At 47.4% G+C, this 16,526-nt stretch overlaps 1 protein-coding gene across 2 annotated transcripts in view; it reads right to left on the minus strand.

The window, feature by feature from the left end:
• The window catches only part of LOC119962960 (LIM and calponin homology domains-containing protein 1-like), a 502,229-nt gene that overhangs the window by 37,298 nt on the left and 448,405 nt on the right, over positions 1-16,526 (minus strand). For both annotated transcript variants that reach the window (XM_038791315.1, XM_038791316.1), the window contains 3 exons: positions 12,291-12,523; positions 2,390-2,508; positions 1,295-1,460 (listed from right to left, as the gene is read on the minus strand). In XM_038791315.1, coding sequence (XP_038647243.1) covers positions 1,295-1,460; positions 2,390-2,508; positions 12,291-12,523 — 518 coding nt within the window. The remainder of the gene's footprint in view (positions 1-1,294; positions 1,461-2,389; positions 2,509-12,290; positions 12,524-16,526) is intronic.

Genomic DNA, 16,526 nt, shown 5'->3' on the forward strand with positions numbered 1-16,526 from the left:
TTTACACAATGATGTCCCTTGCTGCAGACAGCATCCATTTCTTCCTTGTTACATTTAAATTTGGTTCCAACTCCATCTACAAGTTTGCTGACGATACGACCATAGTGGGCCGGATCTCGAATAACGATGAGTCAGAATGCAGGAGGGAGATTGAGAACCTAGTGGAGTGGTGCAGCGACAACAATCTCTCCTCCAATGCCAGCAAAACTAAAGAGCTGGTCATTGACTTCAGGAAGCAAAGTACTGTACACACCCTGTCAGCATCAACGGGGCCGAGATGGAGATCGTTAGGAATTTCAAATTCCTAGGGGTGCACATCTCCAAAAATCTGTCCTGGACCACCCACGTCAACACTACCACCAAGAAAGCACAACAGCGCCTATACTTCCTCAGGAAACTAAGGAAATTCGGCATGTCCACATTAACCCTTACCAACTTTTACAGATGCACTATAGAAAGAATGCTATCTGGCTGCATCACAGCCTGGTATGGCAACTGCTCGGCCCAGGACCGCAAGAAACATCAGAGTCGTGAACACCACCCAGTCCATCACACAAACCTGCCTCCCATCCATTGACTCCATCTACACCTCCCGCTGCCTGGGGAAAGCGGGCAGCATAATCAAAGACCCCTCCCACCCGGCTTTCTCACTCTTCCAACTTCTTCCATCGGGCAGGAGATACAGAAGTCTGAGAACACGCACAAACAGACTCAAAAACAGCTTCTTCCCCGCTGTTACCAGACTCCTAAATGACCCACTTACTGACTGACCTCATTAACACTACACCCTATATGCTTCATCCGATGCCGGTGCTGATGTAGTTACATTGTAAACCTTGTGTTGCCCGATTATGTATTTTCTTTTATTCCCTTTTCTTCCCATGTACTTAATGATCTGTTGAGCTGCTCACGGAAAAATACTTTTCACTGTACCTCGGTACACGTGACAATAAACAAATCCAATCCAATCCAATGTGTTGAGGACTGAGAGATGCCACACAGATCCCATGTGGATCCATGGAATGACCCGCTAGCAAAACAATTGAGAGCAGGGGTGACCTTCAGGGACACTGGCAGGGTATGTTCTCCCAGTTCATGCAGCATCATCTCCTCCTGCAGAATATGGCAGGTATGATTCACCACCTCTTTTGACAAGTAGTGTTCAATGTATAAAGGAAAATCAAAGCTTCCCATTTTATACTATAGGATTTACTGCCAGACCAATGTGGTACAAGGTTCACAATGTCAAATTCAAATTGCAAGAGAAATCTAGCCAAACAATTTGACTCCTTACCATTTCTTTCTGTCCATCATACCGGATTGAAGAGCCCAGTTTCTGTCCAGAGACCCAGTCTTCAGTCCATCCTGAACTCCCTGTTGTTGCTTTCTCTGAACTTCAAGGAATGAAGAAAATTCCTGTGTATTCCAAGATCTGCCTGTAATTACTGGGGACCTTGCAGCTGAAATTGACAGAACAAAATGTGTGTTTTAAATAAATGAGAGTCCTATGAATTAATTGTCATCAGAATACAGTCATTCATTTCCGAAGCTACAAAATAATTTCATCTCAATTAAGTGAAACTGCTGGTTTCAGAACTAAAGGAGCCAGGAAACAACAAAATGGGGGGGATCCAATCCCATCAACATCCAGTGTGACCGGTAGTTGTTGAGGCAAACTACCTTGTTCTTCTTTGAACTGGGAGAACATACCCTGCCAGTGTCCCTGAAGGTTACCGCTGCTCTCAATTGTTTTGCTAGCCGGTCGTTCCATGAATCCACATGGGATCTGTGTGGCATCTCTCAGTCCTCAACACACAAATGTAACAAGGAAGAGATGAATGCTCTCTGCAGCAAGGGGCATCACTGTGTAAATGATTATGTTATGTTAGTCTTCTTGAAGCAGGTGGGGACCTCGGAGCGGAGAAGTGAGGTATTGAAGATATCTGTGAATACACTTGCCAGCTGGTCAGCGCAGGCTCTGATTGTTCACCCAGGACTCCGTCGGGGCCCGTCGCTTTCCGTGAGTTTACTTTCAAGAAGGCAGCTCTTACCTCCGAGGCTGTAATAGTGGGTATGGGTGTGTCCAGAGCTGTTGGGGTGGGTGGCACTGATGTATTGGCTGATAGTTCTAAGCGGGCATAGAATTTGTTCAGTTCACCAGGGAGGGATGCTTCAGCATCAGAGATTGTGCCTGGCCTTGTTTTGTAGCCTATCTTGTGTAAGCCCTGCCATATCCTGCCACAGGCCAATGGCAGGCAGCCCACTCTGCCGGAAAATATGCGTGGGGGCGGGAGCACAAAATCCCGCACAGGGTTATTTTTGGAACGATCTGGTGCTTCAAAAAAAAAGAAAAAGCATAAATTGAGAAGATATGTCAAAGAAGCCCAACCTTGAGCTGGTAGTTGCTGGTGACCTGAGGAGGGTGTTTGCCAGTCTGTCTGGTTCTGACTTTCACTAACAGCCTCTTTGTCCATTTGGAAAATGTCTATTTCAGACTGGAGGTTCAACCTGTTGGCACAGAACTCAAAATGTTACTGAAAATTATTTTATATTTCCAACATTGTTCTCTTCTCATATCTTTCAGAGGTAGATTAGTGACACAATGCATTATGAAATGTATTGTCATGAGAATGTCGCTTTAAGAAATGTTTGGCTGTTCATGTTACTACAGTGATGTCAGAGTGTGGATGGAGCTGAGCTCTGGTTCTGCTTTTTAGTTTCACTTTGAAAAAAAGCTTGGGTGTGTCTGTCTTTTTGGTTTTGTTTTTCAGTGTGTTGCAGCTGAAGTCAAAGCAGCTGTACTGCTGTTCTCTCTGCCAGGAAAGACTATCTCTGGATCATTTGGTGAATTCAGAATTATAAATGTTTTCAGTAGTGAATTTAACCCCTGATGTGCTTCTGTTTAAAGGTTTGTTAAGTCTTCTGGATGTTAAAAAGGAAAGCTTAAATGATTACTTAGTGTTGTATTCTTTGGGGGTTGTATTTGAATTAATGGTTGCCAAGATGTTCACTGTTGGTTTTAGAAACGTAAACTTGAGTTCATAGAATAAACATTGTTTTGTTTTAAAAAATACTTTTCCATTTCTGCTGTACCACACCTGTAGAGTGGGCCGTGTGCTCCCCGTACCACAATCTATTAAAAGTTGTGGGTCAGGTGAACTCCATGATACACTTTGGGGTTCTCTAAACCCTGGCCCATAACAGTATTTAGGATAACATCTTCACGTGGCCACTCTTAACCTCCATTCTTTGGGGATGGGAGATATTAAGTGGTGTACAGAAGTCTTCTGGTGCAGTGAGTAGGGTCCCTGCCTCGGAGCTGAGAAATTCCGGTTTTGAGTTCCACTCCAGGAGTTGATGGACGAGGAAGGTGCATTCATAACCCAGCCAACAGGTTAATTACCAGCCTGCAAACCTTTCCAACACACACTAATGACAGGAGGTAAGAGTTGATGAGATTCTGGGTTGGCCATGTGATTGAAAGAAAATTGGACATAGATAGAAATAGGGATATGGTCCTGTAGTCAAAAGTTTGGAGCTAAGTAGGAAATTAGCAAGCAGGGTCTCAAAACTGGCAATCTCCATGGGCGCGATTCTCCGTAAATGCGGTGAATCGTAAAGGCTGCCGTGAAACTGGCCGTGTTTCACGGCAGCCTCCGCGCCCCCTCCCGGGACCCGATTCTCCCCCCGGGCGGGGCTAGCAGCGGGGCCCCGTGAAGCACGGCATCGTGGACTTAGCGACGGTCGCTAAGTCCGTGCGCCAAGCGTCACGCCAGCTGACGCGCATGATGACGTCAGCCGCGCATGCGCGGGTTGGACGGCTCCAACCCGCGCATGCGCTGGGCCGTCATCTCCCTCGGCCGCCCCGTGGACTGATCCTGCGGGGCGGCGGAGGGAGAAAGAGTGCGTCCGTTACGATGCCCACCGATCGCGGGCCCATGCCCCCTTGGCACGGCCGTGGTACTGCCATGCCAATCGGGGCCCTGGATGCCCAGAATAGGCATGTTGCGGCCGTTTTGTACGACGGCAGCAAGCAGGTGTGTTTGCTGCCGTAAAAACGGTCGTAAAGGCCTGGGCACTCGGCCCACGGCCTGGGGAGAATCGCTGTTCGCCGTAAATAACGGCGAGCAGCGATTCGTGTCGTGGGGCGGCCGTGGAGGGGGCAGAATAGCAGGAGGGCGTGAAAAATGTCGGGGCCTCCCTCCCGCTATTCTCCGACCCGTCGTGGGCAGCGAAGAATCTCGCCCCATATTACACCTGGCACCACGTGCAAGTGAATTTAGAAATAGGAGGATAGATCTGGTGAATACATGGCTGAAGAGATAGTGCATGAGGGAGGGCTTTGGATTCTTGGGACACTGGGACCGGTTTTGGGGGAGGTGTGACCTATGCAAAGCCCGTAACAATTTCTTTTTTTTAAATGTTTTTATTGGCATTTTCCAATTATTACAGTATAAACAAGGGCTGTTTAGCCAAGGATAATTCGCTGGCTTTGAAAGCAGACTAAGGCAGGCCAGCAGCATGGTTCAATTCCCGTAACAGCCTCCCCGAACAGGCGCTGGAATGTGGCGAGTAGGGGCTTTTCACAGTAACTTCATTGAAGCCTACTCGTGACAATAAGTGATTTTAATTTCATTTTCATTTTTCAACAGTTTAACATATAATGCACCTGATATTTACATGTTATGATGTTTCTTATTTACACATTTTACATACATTCAGTCCATCGGCCTCCCCCCCCCCCCCCCCCCCCTGCTCTCCACCCTCTCTGCTCCCCCCTCCCCCACCTCGATAGTCAGGCTCTTTCCTGGCATCCCCTTTCGACCTAGGTGTCGCATTGCAGTACTTTGCTCCTCTCTTAAGCAGTGTCTATTGTTGTCTTTGTGGGTTCTCTGGGGGGGGGGGGGGGTGCTCCCTGCAGCCTCCTCTCCTTTTCCCTCTTTCTCTAGTCACTGTTGGCTTCGATTAGGTCTTGGAAGAGGCTGATGAATGGCCCCCGCACTTTGTGGAAGCCCTAATCTGACACTCGGATGGTGTATTTGATTTTTTCCAGGTGGAGAAAGTCTGACAGGTCTGCCAGCCAGCTTGCAGCCAGGGCCGGCTCAAGGCACCGGCAACTCGGGCTGTCGCCCGGGGCGCCATGTGCTAGGGGGCGCCAGACTCGGGTCCCGCGCATGCGCAGTTGGGCCGGCGCCAACCAGCGCATGCGCGGTGGCCGCACTCCCCCAGTGTGGCCGCACTCCCCCAGGGCGGCCCCCCCCCCGGTCCGTCCCCTCGGTCCGCCCCGCCGCTCGGTCCACTCGCCCCCCCCCGCCTCGGGTCCGTCGCCCCGCCCCCCCCCTCGGGTCCGCCCGCCCCGCCCCCCCCTCGGGTCCGCCCACCCCCCCCTCGGGTCCGCCCGCCCCGCCCCCCCCTCGGGTCCGCCCCCCCGCCCCCCCCTCGGGTCCGCTCCCCCCCGGGTCCGCCCCCCTCTCGGCCCCGCCCTCCCTCTCGGCCCCGCCCCTCTCGGCCCGGCCCCGCCCCCCCGCAGCCCCCCTCGGCCCCGCCCCCGTCTCGGCCCCCCCCCCCCAAGGGCGCCGAAGTTCAGCTTGCCCGGGGCGCCAGCAACCCTAGGGCCGGCGCTGCTTGCAGCTGTGGGTAGTGCTGCTGATCGCCAGCTGAGTAGGATTCTTTGGCGTGCGTTTAAGGAAACAAAAGCCAGGGCGTCAGCCCTCTTCCCCATATGTAGTTTTGGCTGGGCTGATACCCTGAAGACTGCCACTCTCAGGCATGGCTCGACCTTCATCTCCACAATCTTGGACATCGCCTTGAAGAAGGCTGTCAAGAACCTGACAAATGTGGGGCATGCCCAGAACATGTGAGTGTGGATTGCCTCCCTGGCACCATTCGCAGTTATCCTCCACCTCCGGGAAGAACCTGTTCATTCGGATTCTAGTTAGGGTGTGCACCACATTTAAAAAAAAAACATTTCTTTTATAAATTTAGAATACCCGATTCATTTTTCTTCCAATTAAGGGGCAATTTAGCGTGGCCAATCCACCTTCCCTGCACATCTTTTGGTTGTGGGGGCAAAACCCACGCAGACGCGGGGAGAATGTGCAAACTCTACACGGACAGTGACCCAGAGCCGGGATCGAACCTGGGACCTCGGCGCCATGAGGCCGCAGTGCTAACCCACTGCGCCACCGTGCTGCCCTCTCTGTGCGGCACTTTAAACTGCATGATGCTTAGCGTTGCGCAGTAGGAGGTGGAGTTGCTCCTACTTAGAGCTTCGCTCCAGAATCCCCAGCCCACTTCCGTCCCGGGTTCATCCTCCCATTTCTGGCTCGCTCCGACCAGTGGTGTTCTTGCCCTTTCCAGCAGTCTTCCGTAGATGTCCCCACAGTTCACCCTCTCCTTACTGTCCGTGCCCAGTAGTTTCTGCAGTAATATTGAAGAGTGAGTTTGGGAATTTGAAGTTGGTGGGAATTCAAAGCTGGATGGGTGGAGGTGTTTTTTTTAAATCCCTTGATATGTTGCACAAGTTTCCAGTGAGTGGCCTTGCCCTGCTGCAGGTGACTACAAGGGAGAGAGCTGATTGGTGAGTTGCAGGTGAGGCAGGTATGTCCTTCATATCGGGAGCGGAGCAGAGCGGGAGGAATCGGGACTGCAGTCTGAGAAGGTAAATTGTATTTGTGTCTGTGTCTCTGAGCGGGAGAAATCGGGACTGCAGTCTAAGCGCGTCAGTGAAATTTGTGTCTGTGTCTCTCTGTATTTTCAAATTGTGGAGGGGTGGGGAAACAAAGAGGCATCACAGTAAAGCTGTGACCTTTTTGAATCTGTGTTAAATTTGAAATAAAAATATTGAAAAAGCTAATTAAAACTAAGTACTTAACTTGGTAGAGGAGTAACTAAACCTGAAGGCAGAGATTAGTATTTAGCATTTAATTTTACAGTAAAAATCTAGAGCCAGAGACCATATAGTTAATCGTAACTTAATCGAATAACGATTTGAGTCATTTTGGATTGCGGACCCTAAATTGCCCCTTAATTGGAGAAAATGAATTAGGTATTCTAAATTTTTAAAAATGTGTCACTCAGCAGGGTGTAGTGCTCTAACTGTGAGATGTGGAAATTCTGTGACGCTTCCAGTGTTCTGGTCGACTTTGTCTGCAGGAAGTGTAACCAATGGCAACTCCTCACAGACCGCGTGGTTAAGTTGGAGCAGCAGTTGGATGCACCTAGGAGCATGTAGGTGGCGCAAAGCATCTTAGGTAAGAGTTGTAGAGACGTGGTCACACCCAAGGTGCAGGCAGACAGATGGGTGACCGCTAGAAAGGGTAGGCAGTCAGTGCAGGAATCCCCTGTGGTTATGCCCCCTCTCTAACAAGTATACCGTTTCGGATACTGTTGGGGGGATAGCCTATCAGGGGAAAACAACAGCAGCCTGAAAAGTGGCACCACAACTGGCTCTGTTGCTCAGCAGGGGAGGGAAAAGTGGGTTTCCTCCGGGTGCTCTGGTTTCCTCCCACTGTCCAAAGATGTGCAGGTTAGGTGGATTGGCCATGCTAAATTGCCCTTAGTGACCAAAAAGGTTGGGTGGTGTTACTGGGTTACGGGGATAGGGTGGAAGTGTGGGCTTGGGTAAGATGCTCTTTCCAAGGGCTGGTGCAGACTCATAGTCATCCGCATAGAGTGAAATTCTGTGCTCTCTGCCTCCTTTTCGGATGCTCTTCTAGCCTTTTGCGTCTCGCAGAGCAATCGCCAGGGCTTCGAATGCGAGGGCAAACAGGAGCGGGGACAGTGGGTATCCCTGCTTTGTGCCTCTGTGCAGCTGAAAGTATTCAGAGCTGGTGTTTTTGGTCTGAATGCTCACCTTGGGGGCGTTGTACAGGGGTTTCACCCACAAGGTGAACTTCGTCCCCAGCCCAAACCGTTCCAGTACCTCATTGAGGTACCTCCACTCGACACTGTCAAAGGCCTTTTCTGTGTCCAGAGAGACAATCACCTCTGGTGTTCTCTTCCCAGGCGGGGTCATTCATCGGCCATTTAATATTCCGTACCAATTTCTTGCTCGTACTGTTTGGGAGGGTGTGATGTCCACAAGACATGGAAGAGACCATAAACTGTTGAATCAAACTTTACTTTCTGCTTATTTAAAAATGGACTTTGCTGGACCATTAGCATAGCTGCTACAGACCATTTGATTTCAAGCTGGATAAAGTTCTGGAAACTTCCAAAAGTAATTGCAGAACAAAGCTCAAACCACTGCCCTGTGAATTTCACATCTATCGTTGTGTGAACTCATTACAATCAATGAAACTAGGGAGCAGCAGACAGTCTGTCATCCCAGCCTCTGCTTATAACAAAGAGAGGGAAAATATCATCAAAACTCATTATATCTGTGGAGGTGCTAATAGCCATCATCTATCACCTAAAGTGAGCAATGGATTTTGACCAAAGACAACCCGAAACTGACTCAGCAATGGGTATCACCACATACCTTAAGTTCCTTTGACCGTTAGAAAGTTTTGGTAGGGGCTTTTAAATGTAACTTCATTGAAGCCTACTTGTGACAATAAGCAATTATTATTATTTTCCTGTTAGATTTCTGGGCCGGGATTCTCCCCTAGCCGGTGGGGCGGGGGGTCCCGGCCTGATGGAGTGGCGTGAACCACTCCAGCGTCAGGCCGCCCTAAAGGTGCGGAGACTTCCGCACCTTTAGGGGCCAAGCCCTCACATTGAGGGGTTAGGCCTGCGCCGGAGTGGTTGGCGCTCCGCCGTCTGGCGGGAACGGCCTTTGGCGCCACGCCAGCCGGGGCCGAAGGGACTTTGCCGGCCGGCGGAAGTCCGCGCATGCGCCAGAACGTCAATGGCTGCTGATGTCATCCCTGCGCATGCGCAGGGGAGGTGGTCACTTCCGCCTCCACCATGGTGAGGACCATGGCGAACGTGGAAGGAAAAGAGTGCCCCCACGGCACAGGCCCGCCCACCGACCGCTGGGCCCGATCGCGGGCCAGGCCACCGTGGGGGCACCCGGAGCCCGCCCGCGCCACCTGCTCCTGCCAGTAAGGTAGGTGGTTTGATCCACGCCGGTGGGAGAGGCTTGACAGCGGAGGGACTTTGGCCCATTGCGGGCCGGAGAATCGCCGGGGGGGGGGGGGGGGGGCGCCAATAGGCGCGTTGCGATTCCCGCCCCCGCCGAATCTCTGGTGGCAGAGAATTCGGGACAGAATTCTCTGGGGGGGGGGTCGCAGAAACTCGCCCAAGGTCTCGAAGGGCAGTCTGCTGTTAACAGCTAGACTGTCAACATCAAAGCGGAGCTCCAGGATGACAACAAAGTCTGCCTTACATCTAAACCTCCTTGAAACCTGATTATTTGGAGGATTCTTGCCATTGCTTGTAGAGTGGGCCAAGGCTCTGGATAGCAACCTCATCTTTTTGCATCATCATCAACTTTAAAGGAATTCAATAACTTTCAGCTCGCTGAACCTATCTGAACGTTAATTCCTACTTTAAGGAATCCTCATTGGACTCTGATGTTCTGGACTCTGACATTCAAGTGAATTAATAACCACGGGCAGGATTCTCCATTCCTGAGACTAAATGTTGACGCCAGCACAGGATTTGTGGACATTCACAACAGCCAAACTTGCTCCGAACCTGGACCGATTCAGCGACTGTGAAGGGGCTAGCCACATGGAACACAATTGATTCCAATGAAAACGGTGCGGGATTCGCTGTGTCTGTGATTCACACCCGAGAGGCTGACAAGCTGCAGCCCCGCTTGTACACATTATACACACGCACACACACACACACACATCCCAGCCAATACGATGGCACTGGTTGTGCTGGAGCATGCCCATACAGCTGATGGGTCGGCTGGGGCCAGAGGGCACCTAGGGCAGTGGCCTGGGGGGACACCTAAATGACCCGTGGCCCTGGAAGTTCAGTGGGCTGTCAGCGGCCTGCGCAGCTGCATGGTTGCATTTCAGCTCTCCAACTCTTGTAGTGACAAATTATAGAATCATAGAATTTACAGTGCAGAAGGAGGCCCATCGAGTTTAAGGGTCCCTGGATGGGGAGAGTAGGAAAGGCCTGGGGGCGGAGGGACTAGGGTGGGTTGGGGGAGGGGGTTGCGGTGCATAGGCGGCAATCAGGCTGTCAGGGAAAAGACTGGGGTGGGAGGGGGATCCAGTGGCTGCTGAACCTTACGGGGGTTGGGGGGTGGAGGGGTGCTGCAATCAGAAGGTAATTTCTGATGGAGGTTCTCCACCCATGATCTAGGCCCGTCCTTTATGGGCTTCCCCCATGCCAGATAGATTCACCTGCCATCATACAAATTGAGGTTGGGCGGGAAACAATTGGGGCGAGGGCGGGCTTCCTGTCCAAGGCCCTGCCTGCCCCAGCATAAATTTACAGTATTGTGCGGACAGATGGGAATCTATAGGGAATCCAGTTCCTTAATTTCATGACTCCCCCGCTCCCCCACCTAAAAGTCTGCTGGCGGGGGAACATGAAATTCTGGTTCTGGAAATGAGGTATAAAGGAAAGAGGTTAATGGAAGAGAAGGCAAATGGATGGCCATATTGATTAAGGGAAACATTGCTGTACTGGAGAGAGAATATCCCAGAGGGGTCAAGGACAGAATCAATTTGCCTCGAGCTAAGGGACAAAAAAGCTGCTATCACATTGCTCTGTATAGTCTACAGCGTGCCAACAAGATGCTCAGATGCAATGAAATTATATTGATGTGTGAGAATTATAGAGTGGTTTTAATGGGGGAATTTAATTATCTGAATATAGACTGGGATAGTAACAATCCAAAGGGCAGAGAGGGGAAAAAATTCCTGTAGCGTGTTCAGGAAACCTTCAACAGGAATATGCTTCCGTCCAATGATGAAGGAGGCATTGCTGGACCTGGTATATGGAATTAAATGAGCCGATTAGATCATTTAAGTAGCATTTAAGGAACAGAGATTATTGTATCGTACCGCTTAGGTTGGCTACGGAACAGACATCGACAAAAAATAATTCATTGGGGGAAAGCCAACTTCAATGGGGTAAGAATGGATTTGACCCAGATAAATTGGAATGAAAGATTAGCAGGCAAAACTGCAATGAACAATTTTGAGAGCCTTTGAACACCAGTCAGTGTGTGTGGCACTATCGTACTGAAAAATCTTCACCCGCCTTTTCAGATTTCCAAATCTTAAAATTTTTTTTATGAAGGTCTTGTCAAGGGAAGGAATGTTAGAATTGGGACAAGGATTACTTTGGACATCCAATATCAGCATAAGATATTCATCAGATATAACACAGTGAGGTGCAGAGTAAGGTTTTTCGTACTTTGTCCCAGCAATGACCCTCAATTGCAATCTCAGAACAGCACATTCTACTTTACCAGAATGACATGTCATGTTTTCTATAGTAGTCATCCCCTGGTCTCTGAGTGAGATTCCCTATCAGTGCTGAATTAGGGGCAATCTTACATAGTGGCCCTCCATGAATTAGCTGAGGATAGTCCAAGCTCATTTTATAAAGGAGGGCCTGCAGTCAAAGAAGATTTTTACTCATTATTTAATAATTTCCTAAATTTAATTCAAGCTTGATTATTTGATCTAATATTCGTGAATGGCAACATTTCTTGTCTTCAATCTTCAACATTGATCAATTCTTAAAAATGTTAATTTTGCTAGACTTCACTCATAACAGGCAACGTTGCCCAATGTGAGTGTAGATTGGAGAATCAGGTGCAGAAGCCAGCATTTTGCAACTTACTTAACGTTTCAATCAGTAAATTCTCAGAGGCTTTGCATCTGCTGTGAGTCGTGCTCAATGGCAGCACAGATTGGGGAATTGTGCACAGAGAATAACAGTCTCAAATTGAAGTGCACCTGATTATCAAGTCATTATGTATAAAAACTATGAAAAGTAGTTTAAATAGTCAGAAAATTAGGTTTATCACACTTTGGAATCACTGTCCTCTAATCCCTGTTGCCTGCAAGTGAGACCATATTGAAAAGAGACTCAAAAAATGTTTTGCCTTTGGTATCACTAGATTACTTGGCTTTGAGCTGATGTGACAGGTTCAAGATGATTGGTATGTCAAAGGGCGGTGAATTAAAAATATATCATTGGACCTCGTAGTGGCAAATAAGTAATGATTTGTTATAAACAATAATCCAGCATTTTAATGTTCCTGTTTTATAACTAATGTAGCAATAATGTGAAGAGTGGGACTACAATTACTGTACAAAATGAGAGGTAAGAGGGTTTGTGAAACTTATTGTTTTACTCACACGTACCTTTGCTCTTCAGATCCCAATTGTTTGGTCTCCTGCCAGTGCCATTTCTCCAATTTGTTCTTCTCAGTTTCATCCCTGTTTTCCTGCTGTCCATCCTCATCTTTTTTGAAGCCTAGTGTCTCTTTTTGCTCCCATGTCAACTTCTGCTGTCCTCCCTTCTGCCACTGCTGCTCCTCTTCTTCTTGCATTCGTCCCTTGCCTTCTGCCTGCCAACTTTCTGTTTCCACCAGATTCTAGCAGTTGATGGCATGATTTGAGTTTATAGATCAAAAGAGTATACATCATTTGTCTAATACAAACATAAAATACCATGCGTGCTGAAAGTCTGAAATAAAGATAGAAAAGCCAGTTCTGGCAATCATCTGTGGAGAAAGAAATAGATTTCAGGTTTTAAGTCCATGACCTTTGATCAGTATTGGAAAAGGTTAGAGATGTAATGGATTTAAAGCAATAGAGAGGGAGGGAATGGGCGATGGAGGAAAAGGACAAATGACCTGATCTGTGTCAGGGCGGAAGATAGGTGAGATTAAATGACAAATTATATGATGCATCAAGGAAAAGCTGCAGTGGTGGTGGGGAGAGTGGGGGTGGGGAGGGGGCTGGTAAAGAGGCAGCTAAAGAAATAAAAGATGTGTCTAGAGGAGGTGTACGTGGAAAATCAGTATCAACAGCTGCCATCGAAAAACAAACAAACCAAAACAAAAGGGAGCAGAGGTTATCACCTGAAATTGTTGAACAAAGTATTAAGTCTGGAAGGCTGTAAAGAGACTGATCGAGAAATGAAATTCTCTTACTTGAGCTTCTGTTGAGTTTCATTGGAACAGTGTGGGAGGTCGCGGACAGAAATAGCAGAGTGAGAGTGGAGGAGAGAATTAACACAACAGGCGTCTGGAAGCTCAGGATCTGAAAGGCTCAAGATGACTGGTATATCAAAGAATGGATGAACTGAATAGAGGTGCTGTGCAAAGTGGTAACCCTGTTTATGTTTGGTATCTCCAAAGTAAAACAGACCACGAACAGTGAATGCATTCTACCAAATGGAATGAAACACAAATAACTTCATCTGCAAGGCATGTTTGGGGCTTAGTACATTGAGAAGGAAAAAGGCCAAAGGGCAGGTACAGCATCTCCTACACAGGTATGAGAAGATGTGGTGGGAAGGGGAGGTTGTGTTGGTCGGTGACAGTGCAGAAGGTCAAGATATCATGGAACGAACAGTCCGTTGCTGAATGAGAATGGGACGTGAAGATGTGTTCAGTGGCAGCATCACATTGGAGGTGGTGTAAATACCAAAGAATGATGTGTTGAATGTGAAAGCTCCAATGTGATGGCACCATGCTTGCTTTAAACCTGCTACATTTTGAGCTACTCCCACCTCTGATTAAAGGCCATCAACCTGAAATATCAACTGTCTCCACAAATACTGCCAAACCTACTGACTATTTCCAGCATTTTCTGTTTTTATTACAAAATTTATCTCTTGACAGGTAAAGTCTTAGCAGAATAACAGACCAAGCTAATTATCTGTGTTGCATGCCAATTGTCAGCATTTCCTTCGTATTGTTAATTTGCCAGCAATATAAGATTAAAATTTCCAAAAAAAAAACAAAGTTACTGGAAATCTGAATCAGAAAAGAGCAAAGGTAATAAACAGAGAGCAAACCTGTCAGCACCTATGGAGAGAACAAATAAGTCAGCTTTTCAGGGTTAACCTTAATTAAAACTGTCTTGAGGCCATGTCAAAATGTTACTGAGTAAGACTTTAAAGTACTCAAAGCCCATCTCACACTCCACTGGAGTGCAACCCACAAGAAAATATGAACTATCTACATACGTACAGAAGCATGGCTACAGGAAAAAGACTTGTGGCCATGTTTTTCTCTCTTGCTGTTTGACATCCTTGTTCAGTTTTGAAACTTATGCTGCATATGAAAAATCTGGCACGGAGTGTAACTTCTAGAAAGTTAAATCAGAAATACTGCAGCTACATTAAAATGCAAATAGAATGGAGACACTGGGAGTGACTTTTCACAGACCCCCCCTGCTACGTTGCTGTATGTTTGCTGGGAAACCCACCCACAAATGTAAATGGGACTTTTCCTAAAGTTAGGATAGTGTAGCCAGAGAAATCCTGAGAGAATTCCCCTCCACTGAGACAAGATTAACTTTCACCACTGCCATTAATATAGAATGTATCTGCGATAGTTTCCAAGGACATTATGTGATGGAGCCTACGAAGAACAAGCGATCCTAGATTTGGTCCTGTGTAATGAGACAGGATTGATTAATGATCTCATAGTTAGGGATTCTCGCGGAAGGAGATATCACAATATGGTGGAATTTAAAATACAGATGGAGGGTGAGAAGGTAAAATCAAACACTAGTGTTTTGTACTTAAACAAAGGAGATTACAATGGGATGAGAGAAGAGCTGGCTAATGTAGACTGGGAGCAAAGACTTCATGGTGAAACAGTTGAACTTAGAACATAGAGCATACAGTGCAGAAGGAGGCCATTCATCCCATCGAGTTTGCACTGACCTACTTAAGCCCTCACTTCCACCCTATCCCTGTAACCCAATAACCCCTCCCAACCTTTATGGTCACAATCCACCTAACCTGCACGTCTTTGGACTGTGGGAGGAAACCGGAGCACCCGGAGGAAACTCACGCAGACATGAGAAGAACGTGCAGACTCCGCACAAACAGTGACCCAGCAGGGAATCGAACCTGGGACCCTGGCACTGTGAAGCCACAGTACTATCCACTTGTCCTACCGTGCTGCCCAAATGATGAGGAACATCAGTTGAGGAACAGTCGAGAACCTTCCAAGTGATTTTTCACAGTGCTCAGCAAAAGATAATACCAACAAAAAGGAAGGATGGAAGAAAGAAGGAAAATCGACCATGGATATCTAAGGAAATAAGGGAGAGTATCAAATTGAAGGAAAAAGCATACAAAGTGTCAAAGATTAGTGGGAGACAAGAGGATTGGGAAATCTTCAGGGGGGCAACAGAAAGCTACTAAAAAAGCTGTAAAGAAGAGTAAGATAAATTATGAGAGTAAACTTGCTCAGAATATGAAAACAGATAGTAAAAGTTTCCACAAATATATAAAAACAAAAAGAGTGGCTAAGGTAAATATTGGTCCTTTCGAGGATGAGAAGGGAGTTATAATTATGGGAGATGAGGAAATGGCTGAGGAACTTAAAAAGTTTTTTGGGTCAATCTTCACAGTGGAAGACACAAATAACATGCCAGTGACTGATAGAAATGAGGCTATGACAGGTGAGGACTTGAGATGATTGTTATCACTAAGAAGGTAGTGATGGGTAAGCTAATGGAGCTAAAGGTAGACAAGTCTCCTAGCCCTGATGGAGTGCATCCCAGGGTACTAAAAGAGATGGCAAGGGAAATTGCAAATACACTCGTGATAATTTACCAAGATTCACTAGACTCTGGGGTGGTCCCGGTGGATTAGAAATTAGCAAATATGACACCACTGTTTAAAAAAAGAGGTAGGCAGAGAGCAGGAAATTATAGGCCAGTTAGCTTAACTTTGGTAGTAGGGAAGATGCTGGAATCTATCATCAAGGAAGAAATAGCGAGGCACCTGGATGGAAATTGTCCCATTGGACAGACACAGCATGGGTTCATAAAGGGCAAGTCGTGCCTAACTAATTTAGTGGAATTTTTTTAGGGTATTACCAGTGCGGTAGATAACGGGAGCCAATGGATGAGGTATAACTGGATTTCCAGAAAGCTTTTGACAAGGTGCCACACAAAAGGTTTCTGCATGAGATAATGGTGCATGACGTTAAGGGTAAAGTAGTAGCATGGATAGAGGATTGGTTAATTAATAAAAAGCAAAGAGTGGGGATTAATGGGTGTTTTTCTGGTTTGCAATCAGTAGCTAGTGGTGTCCCTTCGGGATCAGTGTTGGGCCCACAATTGTTCACAATTTACGTAGATGATTTGGAGTTGGGGACCAAGGGCAATGTGCCCAAGTTTGCAGACAACTCTAAGATGAGTGGTAAAGCAAAAAGTGCAGAGGATACTGAAGGTCTGCAGAGGGATTTGGATAGTTTAAGTGAATGGGCTAGGGTCTGGCAGGTGGAATACAATGTTGACAAATGTGAGGTTATCCATTTTGGTAGGAGTAACAGCAACAGGGATTATTATTTAAATGATAAAATATTAAAACATGCTGCTGTGCAGAGGGACCTGGGTGTCTTAGTC

This window comes from Scyliorhinus canicula, chromosome 3 (assembly GCF_902713615.1).
Source record: "Scyliorhinus canicula chromosome 3, sScyCan1.1, whole genome shotgun sequence".
NCBI lineage: Eukaryota > Metazoa > Chordata > Chondrichthyes > Carcharhiniformes > Scyliorhinidae > Scyliorhinus > Scyliorhinus canicula.